General features: G+C 33.5%; 1 protein-coding gene across 2 annotated transcripts; it reads left to right on the forward strand.

Moving 5' to 3' along the window:
- The first annotated feature begins 5,899 nt into the window (after positions 1-5,899).
- Positions 5,900-11,535, forward strand: LOC144352341 (mitochondrial S-adenosylmethionine carrier protein-like). Of its 2 annotated transcripts, none has more exons than XM_085496600.1 (10): positions 5,900-6,056; positions 7,498-7,654; positions 7,849-7,958; positions 8,156-8,260; positions 9,136-9,183; positions 9,753-9,797; positions 9,886-9,955; positions 10,180-10,244; positions 11,228-11,301; positions 11,404-11,535. In XM_085496600.1, the coding sequence occupies exons 1-10, from the start codon at positions 5,997-5,999 to the stop codon at positions 11,504-11,506; spliced, it is 837 nt and encodes a 278-aa protein (XP_085352726.1). In that variant the 5' UTR covers positions 5,900-5,996; the 3' UTR covers positions 11,507-11,535. The 2 variants fall into 2 exon arrangements, with proteins under 2 accessions (XP_085352726.1, XP_085352727.1); XM_085496601.1 differs by having other exon boundaries at positions 5,922-6,056; positions 7,498-7,686.
- The last annotated feature ends 3,630 nt before the right edge of the window (positions 11,536-15,165 follow it).

Here is a 15,165-nt window from a genome sequence, read left to right on the forward strand (position 1 = left end):
TTACTAATACCGGTACAAGAATGAAAGGGTAACGTCATGCAGCTAAACAACTAGCATAATTATAAAGCTTGTGTCCTTGCATTTAATTTTGAACTTGCAATATGTACATTATGTATATGTAAATTGTATAGCTTTATAGAGATTTCAACAAAATACGGTTGACATCAAGCAATAACAATATACATGGGACATAGTAAATTTACACACGCACAAACGCATAATGTGTACAGTTGTACATAAATTACACAAATTGAAATGGTCAGCCTCAGAAAATGAATATATAGACAAAAATGATATATAGACATCAAGGTTAAAGCCAAGAAGTGTGAAAGAAAGTATACCTGTGCTATCGGTAGCATCCACCAATCTAAGTAGTCAATTCATGATGAGATATTTTACTTAGGTCAATTGATGTTAAAACAATCAAAGATTATCAGCGTAAGTGACCTGTCATCTGTTGTCACTAATTCATGACATATGCAATAGAAACACTAGAATGTTAAGATAGGATATTCTCTGAAAAGATCTTGACTTGCTTGGTGGAGGGAGTATATTGAATTGGGAAATGTATACGACCATATGCAGAAGAAAGGAGGTTATTGCTACACAAAATGGGGATAATTGTAAAATCAAAAGTTATCTCCCCTGTCGCACAGTAGGTGTTTAGATATGAGGCAGAATAACTTGATTCTGCAGTTTATTGGATTACAAGTTCAGACGGAGATATGGAAAGACAATTGTTAATGGAAAGTGCTTCAACATACATAAAGGAGAAGTTAAATGATTTGACATTTTGTCTTATGCGATGTCATCTTTTGTATAAAACAGTATCGTTATGGGTAGGGGAATATCTCCCATTTGGCTAGTAGGAACCATACCTGTGCTTGTATTGCGTTTCCTTACACAATGTATCTTAGCAATGTTCTGTGAAGGGAGTCATTATCAGGAATGTTAATACACTGTGTTGCTGAGTTGGAATGACAATTTTTGGTTTCAAATACCCCAGGAAAGTGTTCTATGTTCTTCGAGTAATCGGTTTTATGCCGCATTCAAGATGGCAGCCCCCATATAGTAAATATCGCATTTATTTTATTATCACGTATGCGCCAGCTGACTATGAGCTCATCCATGGGCAATTTATCATAAAGTAAACTTTCGTATTTTAATGGATTCAAAAGATGTTACTTTGGTATTTATTAATGTGCTGTTGAATACACTCGTTACAGTAATGTATTTAATATACTCTCTCTAGTTGGAAAACTGTCCAATCTCACTTGTCACAAACATAACTGTACAATTTATATATTCCTGGCACTGATTGCCAGTGTTTTTCTTTATCCCAAAAAGCAAATTCAGAATATTGATGTATTTCACGTTAAAACAGTAACATGTTCATCAAATGTATCTGATTGATTTTTAATTGGTTGTATACTTCTGTGTTTATGAAAGTGTGAAGAACAATCTTGGCCCATATGTCCATAATAAGTATCATCATTCACATTGGTGTTGAGTTAGCATATTATGTATTGTATGCAATAGTGTACGTATATAACGTATATATGACTTTATTAATCTCGGCCTGTACAGTGGATGTACTAGCCGAGCTTGTAACAAGATCACAAGCTAATATACAAATGTCCGGTATGCAAATATTACGAAAGACATTATAGCAATAGGTTTGTATGTATATGGAGTTTCGGTTTCAACACTTCGGCCTTGTGGTTAGGAGATTGGCAACAAATATCTTGTTTATGGCTAATGTTATAGATGCGGAATAGCTAGTTTTGTATAACGTGAATAAACAACATGATTGTCGTATATTGTCAGTGATGGATTGATTATACGGTCACTAAAACTATTATGAGATCACAGAAACTCTAATAGCCATACAATTCCATTTTACTTTCTGTGACAGTATTACATAACATAAAGTTACAACTTGACAAATTGTTTATAGTTGAATCAGAGAGTATTCTCCGCGTTATTTTAAAAGCAAAGGCAATTTAAGACTCCTTTACTCAAGTCTTCTGTACACTATAAAACACCGCTGTTTGAAACGCAAAGAAAGTGTGTGCATGTATACACAATTCGGCCAATAATATAAAGACAACCCAAAAAGCGATGGAGCGTGAAACGTAATGATATTGAACTTTGGCCAAAATATCAAATCATCTACATAGGTTCTTCACAAAAATGTTTACTATAGCCAATTATTATTATAAAACATATAATTATATAATAATGACTAGTCATATTTGTTTGTAGGGAGTTTTATATAGAGGGTATACGAGTACAGTACTAAAAGTCGTATAGAACTAAATACAGTTTCAAATTTAACTTAAGTATGTATGTATGTGTGTTTGCTTCTTTTTAATGCATGCCGATCTTGTATCACACTATAGGCCAATCAAATACGGCGCTATACGCAATTGGACATTAAACTGATAAGGCATTGACGCTGCAGGTCAACGACACAACGCTGATAGGGTGACAATTACCAATCTCCTTCCCAGAGGCCTTTGCGCTTTACGCAATAGTGCCTCTGCCACAGGCAGCCTTCAATTTTGTGGTCAATCACCTCACTACGCACGGCCATTTTTCCGCGGTTGTTTCATTTGAAACCGAACTACAAAAAGTGGGAAAAAACGTACGTGACATTCGAACTATTTATTAATGTCAGACTTAAGTAAAAACGTAAATACGAACCATTTTATCGCGGATTATGTTTTGCAAGGTAATGTTACTGTAGTGAAATGGCGCACGTGATACACTAAAACTGGGGAGAAAACACGTTCTGTTAACGTATATAGTTGGAAAAGAAACATTAAAGACTAATTTCACTGAAAGGAGTTTCCTAGCCTTTCCGTTTATCTTGTATTCTGGTGAATATTTCAATACTATTTCTGGCTTGAACGGGTTCGATTTTGCGCGTCTAACAGCCATAGAACACAAAGGTTCTAGTACGTTTATAAAGTTAGTCATTTATAGTAGAAACTAATGCTTTGGCATGTGGGACAGGATCGTACTTTTCTAACGCAAGTCTTGTATATTTTAATCTAATTAACTGAACATTTTATTCGGCGTCGGGCGTGAAACGTCTTATTAAAATGATTAAAGTAACCAAGTGATTTACGCCTAACTTTGTTAACCGACTGGGTCTTATAGTTCGAACATATTCGAATATGCAAATGAGTTCTATGCAAATCTGCTTTGTGCAGTGATGATAAGTAACGCGTGTCGAACTGTGCGGAGTTCGGATAATTACTACACTTACTATTTGCATAATATCCGGAACTACTTTCACTCTTGAGATCCATATAACTTTCTCTTAGTGATTAGTTTCTTGTTATAATGCCAAATTCGATTCTTCCATATTTCATTTTTGCCGGATCCCGGTATTGAAATGCTGATTCGAATACGGTAGTGTATTACCTAGTGTTTTTCGTTGTTAGACGTTTTGGGTCCAGAAAAAAGTTAGACCCATTTAAATCAGCCTTGTGTGGTGCTATAGCAGATAATTTTAATAATTTGCATCCCGAAAATAAGTTCAAATGTTCATGATGTCATGAACTTTTGCGATGATAAAATAAAGGTTCCTGGTAAATCATCTTCTGTAAATATCATATCCAATGCTAATATTACTGTGGTATTGTAGGACATGTAATAAAACCATTGGACGTGGAAAAAACGAGAATAATGTTAGCCGAGGTAAGACTGAATATATAAAGTAGTTTTGCTATCACAAATAAAACACAGAAAGATTGGATACAGTTTTTGTGTAACTATGATTGTTAATGTAAATAATACAATTAGTTTCATTGAGCCGAATTGTACAAGCCCTATATTTTGTACTATTATGGATAACAGTGCTTTACTTTAGACCATGATAGATTTTGCATTCTTTCTCGCCAATAATGTACGCCGTCGTTGGTGACCTTCTTAAATCATAGTCATACATGATGTTCAACAACTTACTATAATGCTCTTTTGTGTGACTATCATAAATTATGATATTAAGTAGGCTACCAACATTCTACTTCCGATTTATCAATTATTCCTCAAGCTATAATTGAATACACAAAGTGGGCTATGATGAAATAACGTTCTTCGAATATATACTGGAACAAGGTAGTTACACCACATTATACCAATATTATATATTTTTTTTAAATTTGAAATCGTCGAAGAATTTTTTTATGAGTGTATTTTATTGTTTTATATCTTCTACAAAAATGTACATTCGCAACAACCTCCAAAACACTACTTGTAAAACGCATGGTATGGCGGGAAAGGGATATTCAAGGGTTGAGAAACAATATTAGACATATTTAAGCAATATATTACAATAAGCATTTTTACTGAATATTAAATGGTTTACATTTCAGACTATTTGCTAAAATGGTCCTAAGATTTGTTCGTATTAGTTTGGAATCCTAATTTTTTTTACTGTAATATATGAAACATTTAAATCGACACTCCATACAAGTAACATTTAAAGCAAATACAATTGTTATTTATTATTTTAAACGAATCGCCAGTAACGCTGGCGTTAGCGTTGCTACTAGACTAATACATTGGTTCAAATCAAGCCAAGTATTTTCATATGTAAGTTCTTGCGAATGTGAAGATACATGCGTGGTACAAGTATAAGTAGCGATATTTTCTTGTGCACAGGTATGATTGCATATATACGGATTATGTGGTAAAACGTATCTAGTGTACAACAAAACTATTGTATATAGTGTTCTGTACAACAACATTTGGTGGCATCCATACGTAATGTTTCTCTACTAGATTCAGGTCTAGTTGCCATCCTGGAAATGAATAGAGATTTCAAATAAAGAAGTAAGCAGTATAATTCTCGTAAAATGTCAAAAGACCAAAATAATACAAATCAGTAGGCTCGAATGGACTACTAAAAACAAAACAAAAATAGCTCAATACAACAAAATTTGATTTGATCTGATTTGATTTAAGATGCATAATACCCACTCGTACAATCATTTTTGGTCAACAGGGTGGACCAATAACAGGCTCGGTATGAGAAACGGCACAACTCTAGCATACACGAAAGAAATGCATCGGTTGTACAGCGGAAACAACTACTCATTGCAACAAGAACAACTGGATTGTTTTAGCAGCACTGAAGGTATGAACAGTAAACGGGATAGCTTTAGCATGGCAAGTGGTAGCACTGTTGTGTGTGCAGTCAACCATGATGTGATAGGATGCTCGCAAAATATGCTGAATATTACTAATGTTGTGACTAAACGGTAAGAAATTCCAAATTATTAGACATAACATAATGTATTGCTGGAAATATAACGGCAAACTCTGAATCCTCAGATCCAAACACTCACAATGTTCGCCTCTATAGACTTTAGAACTGTAACGGCAATAAATATAACAGTGTGAGAATTACATGTTACATCATGGTGAATATGTGTATTCTAGTCATGTCAAATCAGTCTGTTATTTCTGTTCCTCAGTCTAAATATATGCTCATATGGACTACTAGTACGTAAATCATCTGTCTTTTTGGCACAATATATATATATCCTGGGTTATATATGCTTTGATCTTTACCAAAATAGATGTAGTAAACATACATATTACAAGCATGTATAATATAATTTTGATAACACATTTCTATTTTGGTTGATAGGTAGTTCACGTGAATGAACAGCACAATGACATACTCTCACTATATTGTAGTATCATAATAAACATATTCGTGGTATGCTTGTGAATAAAAAATGTAAATATTCACAGTGGATGCGTCATCTGCGCATGTGTATCTACATTATTCAAATGAAAGCTAACGTGTTTGTCGGGAATTAAAATAACTGAACCGAGCCTTGTGGCCGGTGTTATTTCAGTTCCCGACAAACACGTACGTTTATTGTTTAATAATTCATCCTAGTTGGCATTTTATCGCAACACAACATTCTGACTACGCAATCACCCATTGACGACTTCTGTGACTTTGATTAGATATGGCTTCAGAATTCCAAGATGGCAATGACAAATCTCCGACGTTCTATGTTGCATTGACGGTAATTATTATTTATTTATTTTGACGAATAGTCATATATGCAATTTTTAGATCTTAAAGCAGATATTTTGTTTCAGTGGCTGTGCGGGAACGAGACATTTTAAGCAGATATTTTATAACCAAGTGACCATTTTAAAATAGTTTAAGTTAAAAAATATTTGGTCTCTTTGTCGTAACCTATCGGTGTTGATGGATTAGAAGTGTGAAAAATAAAATTGTCACCATTGTCTATGGGTGTTAGTGTGAATCTGTTTTGTTGAACGTATTTAGCTGGTACGCACGTGATAATAAAATAAATGCGATTTTTACTACCGGGAAAGTGTTCTATGTTCTTTGTGTAATTAGGTGTTCGTATTTAAGGGATTTTTCCACACAAAAACGACGAATTTTGTTATCGGTTGGCTCAATATTACCCCCCAATGGATCGTATTTCTGTGAAAGATAGGTATTTTGTGTCCTGATTCGTGGGAATCTGAAAAACACGTTTCACAACTTGTCTCTTATTTAGTTTTATGCTGCATTCAAGATGGCCGCCCCCATATAGTAAATATCGCATTTATTTTATTACCACGCGTGCGCTAGCTGACTGTGACTAATAACGGTTCGTGAGCTAAGTACATTTTGTGTTTGCTGATTTACTACTAACTGTGTGGATAATAAGTAATTATCGGACAGGTTTTGTATAAATGTATGGTTGGTTGATTTAAATGAAAAACCTTATCAAACAGTGACGCATGGGTCAACGTAACCTGCTATTATGAATTGTAACGTTATCTATTGTGCACACATGTATGTAGATACATTTACTTACACCACTAAAGTCAACACACATTTTAAAACTGATTCTTTGATTAAAGCACAATATGTTATAAGAATATATTCAAAGTGGCTTACAATTAAGATTCGATCACACGGGCGATATTTTTGTAAATAGTATGTAAATATACAGTGAAAAATGATGAGCACAAAATTGTTGAACTTATAAGCAATAAATTTGATCATTGGTTTTGTCACCTGTATTCGTTATATTGCCATTTAACAACACAAACATGGTTTTACGCCGTCTATATCCATGCTGTAATATAACGTATATCAATATAATTCAGATAATTCATGCTTTAAATTGAAACTTATTTAATCTAGTAGCAGTAACTAATATTTACAACGTAGTTTGTCTTCGTTATGCACTATTATATTCTGGTAAATGTACTTTTCGCAAAAATTCTTCATACGATATCTTAAATGTAGATGAAAATGTACACCTTTATACATAGTAAATGAAGGTGGAAGCTATATACCTTTATTTCTAAATATAATATATAGAAGTGAAAGTGATATACCTTTATCTCTATATATCATGCATGGAAGTGAAAATTGTATATGAATCATACATTCTAGCATAAGTATTGTAATGTTTTTATTTATGCATTTATGCATTTCAGGCTGGTGCATTTGGGGGCATTATAGAATCAGTACTCTTGTTTCCTCTGGACACTTTAAAGACTCGTTTACAGAGTGAAGCTGGATTTTCGAAATCTGGAGGATTCAAAAGATGTTACTCTGGTATTTATCCATGTGTGATTGGATATACTCCGTACAGTACGTGTTTGATATGCTATCTGAGCAAACTGGTCAGTCTCACATAATATGGTTTCACATCTTACAAATCATGTATTCTTGTGTCTGACTACCAGTGTTTCTCGCAATCTTTAGCAATTAATTGTAAATATTAATGTTTCTTATCTGAACACAGTGATATATTTATCAAATGTATTTGATTACATTTTTTTAAGTTGGTGTATACTTCTCTATTTATGAAAGTGTGAAAAACAACCTTGGTGCATGTGTCCATAATAAGTATCACCCTCTGTTACACGCTGGAGCTGGATGTTTAGCTGAAGTAGTAAGTTGATCAGAGTAGTAAATACGAGTGTATATATCGAAAACTATTCGTTAATTTTGCGCACTCTAATATGAATACATACTGAATCAATCAAATGATAATCAGATGAAATAAATGCCTTTTCTACGACTAAATTGTATTAGTTTGTATAATTCATTCATTCATTCGAAGATGACTTCAATTATTTATAATTCCAGATAGCCTGTACAGTGGGTGTGCCAGCCGAGGTTGTAAAGCAAAGAACACAAGCAAATATACAAATGTCCGGTATGCAAATATTGCGAAAGACTTTACAGAAAGAGGTCTGTATGTATATGGAGTGTCGGTTTCAACACTCCACTCTAATATACTGATTTATCAGCAGTCGGCATTTGAGGCAATTTAAGACGTTTTTTCCCCTTTCTGTGTCCATAAACAAATTTTAAGCAAAATATGACTATGGACATAGAAAGGGAAAAATCGTCCTTTTCCCCAAGGGAGATATTAAACATACTTAAATGACATGAACACGACAATACATTTCAATTAGGCAACTAAATATTCGGCATTGTGGTTACGATATCGGCAAGAAATTGCATTTAATGTTTGAGGCGAATATTACAGATGAGGAATAGCTAATTTTGTACAGTTGAATATAAACCATGATTGTCTTATATTGAAAGTGATGACAAATACTGTCATCAATTAGTAAAAATATAATGGGATCACAGAAACACGAATAGCCATACAATTTCATTTCAGTTTGTGTGAATATTATTACATAATATAAAGTTACAATTTGACCAAAACAAATTGTTGATAGTTGCATCTGAGAGTATTCTGCGCATTATCTTAAAAGAAAAGAAAATGTTGCTCACTTACTTAAGATTCTTAGAGACTTACAATATAAAACACACCGTTGTTTGAAAGGCGAAAAGTGTATGCATGTATATGTATGTACATTTCGGTCAATATAATTTAATAAGGAAAAATATGATTTGATGAATTAACACAAACAAACATTGGAAAAGTTGGCGAGTAAAACGTGATGACAATGTCGTTGTCCACCATTTAATCAAAATGTCAAATCGTCTGCACATGTTCTTCACCAACATACGTACAGTTTATTTTTTTACTTTAGCCAGTTATTATTATAAAAAAATATTATCTGATAATAACTCGTCCTATATGTCTATAGGGAGTAAGTGGTTTATATAGAGGGTATACAAGTACAGTACTAAGAGAGGTAACTATCTTCAATTAAAATGTTGCTTGTAGTATTAAACTAAACACAATTTCCAGCTTTATTTTACATACACTCGTTTTTCAACATCTCTATTTACGCTCGTTAGTATAATAAATTGCACTCATTTCAGCATCTTCTTTAGGGTTAGTAAATGGGTGAAGTGTGGTACTTTTTATATTAAATTTGATATAACGCAATTCTATATAGAAATGCAATGTAATGGAGTTTAATTACGCTCCAATTAAATCGCAACCCTATAATGAGTCGCGTCTCAATCTAAAACTTAGCGCAACTATATTAAAAGTAAATTCAACTATATTAAAAGCTAATCCAACTGAGTCCTAGCAATACAAGAATGTGCGTGCGTGTGTGCGTGCGGATGGGTGTTGTATCATAATATAACCCAATACGCCCGGCCCTATACCTAATTGTGTATTGAACTGATGCGACGGACTATACGAGTAAAACAATTTGCGTAATATTTGGTACTAATTCCACTCTAATCTTGAGCTCCATATAAAATTCTCTTTCTTCTTGTTAATATGCCAAATATATTTCACCTTTTCCAGATGCCAGGGTCATGTATTGAAATGCCCATTTGGGAGTTGTTAAAAGTAAGTTATACATAATATTCGCGTTCATTTCAATATGTCAGTGTATTACATTCGTCATAATAATCCTTGGCTTTTTTGCTGATCTTAGACGTTTTGGTCCAGAAGAAAAAGGAGAAAAATCGGTCCATTTGAATCAGCTATGTGTGGTGCCATCTCAGGTAATTATAATAATTTACATTTCTGCCACGTCAAAATAAATTCTAAAATAAATATTGGACAATTTCAATTGTTTGTGATGATAGAAACACCTGGAATAAATGCATTTGTTTGCCTAACTTTCTATAATTAGTTCACTATTTTTCATTATGAAGTAAACTTTCCTGGTCAGTTAACTCGTTCTGCAGATATCGTATCTAATGATAATATTACTGTAATATGACAGGTGCTATTGTAGGTTGCTTAACGACACCATTGGATGTGGCAAAAACAAGAATAATGTTAGCCGAGGTAAGACTGAATATATGTAGTAATTTTGATATAACAAACATATGCATGAAAAGATTTGAATACATTTCTATGTGTGATTTCCCGTCTGTATATTTCAACACTGGTAAGTGACTTTGTAATCTACATAGCTAACGTCAGTTCTTGAGTACCATGGATTCATATATAATATTTAACTGTGTGTTGTGGCTGTGTAGTTATCAGTTGTTTATTGTGGATTGTCTGTCAGACATTTGTTTTGCGAGACTGGACACTTTTACGACAATGGATATCATTTGGGTGTGTTATCACTAATTTACACCTACATAAATACACCGAAATGCAAACATTAATGATCCAAAGAAATTCAATGTCTTGTAAAATCGGTTGTTTCATTAACCCAGATTGTACAAGTCATATAAGTTTTTTTTAATGAATACAGAGCATTACAAGATTGAAAATATGATAAAATAGCATCTTTGAAAATATACTGAAATATTAAACGATGCTATAATACTACATTATACCAATATTAGAATAACAATAGCTGTGATTTTGATAATTTTTTTTAATATAACCACATAAAGATGACCAAATCTTGCCGAAATCAGCGAAATACAAAACACAATTACAAGGTTCACATAAAATGAGATGTGAAAACTAAGGATCGAGTAGTCGCCATTTCTTTGAAATCGGTTCGTGATGGGAGCCATAGAAAATTAGGACGTACGATATAGACACTATGGAAAGTGACTCATACAACCGTCAGAAAGGCTTAGCCTCTTAAGAAAGCGACGTATTTGACATTTCGTTTTGGGCTCCCGGTATAGCATCTTGTACCGTAATCTTACAGGCTCGCTTAAAAAACCTGGATTTCAATAGAAAAAGAAAAATCGGAGAAAACTGAAATATCGATAGTTTAAGCTATTGGAACTGTATATCAATTTTGGAATTATTGCATTATAGGTGTATTTTTATTATTATTCTTTTTCAATGTTGTTCTTCAGAAAGGTACATTCGCTGCAACTTCCAACATACTACTTGTAAAACGCATGGTATGGCGGGAAAAAGGTATTCAAGGGTTAGTATATGCAAATGATTTGTCAGAGAAACAATATTAGACATTTTAAGCAATATATTACAATAAGCATTTTTACTGAATATTAAATGGTTTTCATTTCAGACTTTTTGCTGGGATGGTTCCAAGAGTTGTGCGCATTAGTTTAGGGTCCTACATCTTTTTTGCTGTATATGAAATATTTATATCGGATACATTGTACAACTAACAATTATAATAAATACAAATTTTAATTTATTCATATGATCCATATTTTATTTTGATGAATGGCCAGTAACGCCGAATATTAAACAACCTGTGCCATTAGACATAGCTACTTAATACATTGATTGCCATGGTTACATGATTAAGAATTGGGTTATTTCTCAAATCAAGCCCTATATGAGTGATTAAATATCACCACATATCAAATTTGTTGCAAAGGTAAGTATGTAGTATTTTAATAAACAAAGAAACTGTCAGTGTTTTGTACAGCATTTGCACAATTATTTTATAATGTATGTCGTAACCTACAAACTATCCTGGGCAACATCAAACATTCAATGTAAAATAAACAAAAACAATATTTTCTTTAGTGCCAAGAAAAGAAATTTCACCCTACAAAACGATTTCATTTTTCTTCAGGTGATACATTAATGGAGCATACGTATATACGATTAATTTGACAAAATAAATGGGAGCAGACTTCCCAAATAATTTCACCTTCTACTCAGAACACATATAAATTCTGGTATGTTTTATTTTGGCTTTTTTTTTTATATACAACATAAATTAAATATTCCACCAGTGTTATACACTTATGTTAATTTATAGTAATTAGGGGGAAACTTACGAATATGTTTAATGGTAGTCAATATTTAATCAAGTTTTCAAACAGGCCACATGAACAACAGTGACTACATTTACGATCACGTGGCTGGCTTCAACAAGGAAAAACACTTACAAACCGGAGACTTCCTACACGGTATTTTTGCTTAGGCCAATCAAATAGTTTGCCTTCTTGGAAACTGCACTTTACACATGATGAATACAAACTGTGAACTGTGTTTATCCTTTTATTAGTAGATATCTGACTCTTTGAGATTATAAATTAAATGAATGATATGATATGCATTGTACTTTTACCTTTAATAATACATGTACTACATTAATCTGAATGTTCAGTATAAATAAAGTGCATAACAGTTCCAAAATTGTACAGTAGTATATCTATTAAGCAACATTTTGGTGAGAAAATACGAGAAATGGGAGAAACAACTGTTCATTTTTCTCAACAAAAACATATCTGGTTACTGTGCTATCTATGTAACATTTCTTTAATATGTACTACCGATATTTTGGTCAGCGGAGCAAATTTTCTTTTTTTTATATTTGAAATTTAGACATGCTAGTCACTGTGACAAAGATGAACTTGGTTCATATTCCAATGTTTAATTTTCATTTTAAATTGATCTTAGATACTTATTTTTATGTTATTTTAACAAGGTAGAAAAAACTTTGCTTGTCAAATGCAAATCTGTCTTTATGTGCGTAATGTTGTGAAAATAATAATTACCAGTGTAACGTACAATATATACAGAGAACTAAAGTGAAAACACATACAAAGCTAATGGTTGTAGTAAGTTTCATCCATCTACTTGTTTCGAAAAAAAACGAACAACGTCCAAAGCAGTTCATCCTGTGGCATAAGCAGGAAAAGGTGACGAATACATCCGTAAAATGAGGCTGGAAAAAAGCAATGTAAGTGAATAAGAAGACGCTATTTTATATTCACATATTTCATATCTAAGATAATATATGAGACAAGGAACTGAATATAAACTGTAATTATATATATATAGTTACTCATGGTCAATGAAATGCTAACTTTGCAGTAGTGAGAAAAACAAACGACAGATGAATTCAGATTAAATTAAGCGTATTATAAAGGACAAAGACTAAGACCAGTGTTACACTACAAAGACATGGATATTTGTAGTTTATTTGTGAAAACTCAGCTTATTGTGTTTCATCCAAATACGTTATGCCAAATGAAATGGAAGACTGTTTTCAACTTCACAGGATATTACCTGATTTGGGGAAACATGCAAAGAGTAAGACGATTAAAGGTTTGGGAATGTATGGATGACCATGCATTCCTTATGCTGAACGGTTATGCTGTTTTCTGAACAAGAAGAGGTGTAGCAATAACATATATTAGATATATACTGTATAATTGATTAAACTTGGATTGACCTAATTTATTCTGAGATTTCATGAATTTGGAATAGAACACACTTTCAAAAGGACTGTTCACAGTGGCACAGAGGCTGACACAATTAATATACTATAAGTAATATTTAATCTTGTGCTTGCTTTCATCATAATGTTGTTAATCAACTTACTGACAATGTAAGTAAGATATAAACTTACGTACATCACAATAAGGTGGGGATTGGTAATTAGCGGGCAATTGATTTATTTTTTATACACAAAATATTTCTATGCTATTAAAATCAGGTCATCTACTGAGAAATCTCGTCCTCCCCAAGGACGCACTAAGCTGTTGTAACCCGAACTGTATTAATGACAACCATACTGAGGAGTTGTGTAAATTATATACTAATATAGTGACATCGTTGGTGCAATCGGCCCAGCATTGTATACCAAAATCTAAAATTAGGAAGGATAAAGTAGTTCCGGGGTGGAATGACCAAGTTCGTGATTGTCACCATATTGCGAGAGATTCGTTCAGATTATGGGTGTCGAATGGCAAACCGCGCACTGGTGTAATATATGAACTAATGCGTAAAACACGTGCGCATTTAGGATGTGCAGGAGGAATGATGATCAAATTAAAGCAAACAAAATGGCTAGTAAATTATATCATGATGACACACGTACATTCTGGGATTCGGTCCGAACGGTTACTAATAGATCATGCCCACTACCTACCACTGTAGACGGATGTAATGGCGATTTGTGCTTATCGAGCATGTGGAAACAGCATTATTCATCCCTTCTTAACTGTGTAAATGATTGTGCTAAGAAAAATAACGTGATGACAGCATTACACGACATTGAATTTGACAATGACATGATAGTCACGTCACAGGAAATCGCGCAGGGGGTGAACAGGTTAGAGAAAGGTAAAGCCATGGGTATGGACAATCTGGTCTCTGAACACGTGATACATGCCAATTTAAGCCTTTATTCAATTCTTAGTTTGTGTTTTACTGCATTTCTTGTGCACGGGAAACTGCCTGGTAGTTTGACAAATGCACTTATTGTTCCTATCGTCAAAGACAAGTCCATAGATGTATCGTCAAAAGAAAATTATAGACCAGTGGCAATTGTGTCCGTTTTATCTAAAGTTTTAGAATCGTGTTTGCTAACGCGCCTCGAGAAGTATATTCATACCAGTGACTATCAATTTGGCTTTAAGAAGAGGCACTCCACAGATATGTGTATTTTTGTACTTAAGGAAATTATAGAATTTTATAAGTGCCACCAGTCGCCGGTATTCGCTTGTTTTATGGACGCATCTAAAGCGTTCGATCGGGTGAATCATTGGACATTGTTCAGTAAGTTAATTAATAGAGGTGTTCCATTGTTTATTGTGCGTTTTCTAATGGTTTGGTATAGCAGCCAGCTTTTCTGTGTACGGTGGGCTACGGTGGTTACAAGTAGCTTTAATGTGACTAACGGTGTCCGCCAGGGAAGTATTCTGTCACCAAAATTATTTGCGTTGCATGTAGACGAGCTTAGTGATAAGCTACGTTTGGCAAAAGTGGGATGCCATTTAGCAGGTGTGCCTATAAATCATTTACTTTACGCCGATGACTTGGTGTTAATGTCTCCGTCGGTGAAGGCACTTCGTAAATTGGT

Source organism: Saccoglossus kowalevskii, chromosome 3, assembly GCF_978046115.1.
Source record: "Saccoglossus kowalevskii chromosome 3, keSacKowa6.1, whole genome shotgun sequence".
Classification (NCBI taxonomy): Eukaryota; Metazoa; Hemichordata; class Enteropneusta; family Harrimaniidae; genus Saccoglossus; species Saccoglossus kowalevskii.

Excerpts from the sequence above, each read along its gene's own strand:
- LOC144352341 (XM_085496600.1), top strand. The coding sequence starts at position 5,997 with ATGGCTTCAGAATTCCAAGATGGCAATGACAAATCTCCGACGTTCTAT. Across the intron at positions 7,959-8,155 it reads CTGGATGTTTAGCTGAAGTA|ATAGCCTGTACAGTGGGTGT; the intron begins GTAAGTTGATCA and ends TTATAATTCCAG. Across the intron at positions 9,184-9,752 it reads CAAGTACAGTACTAAGAGAG|ATGCCAGGGTCATGTATTGA; the intron begins GTAACTATCTTC and ends CACCTTTTCCAG.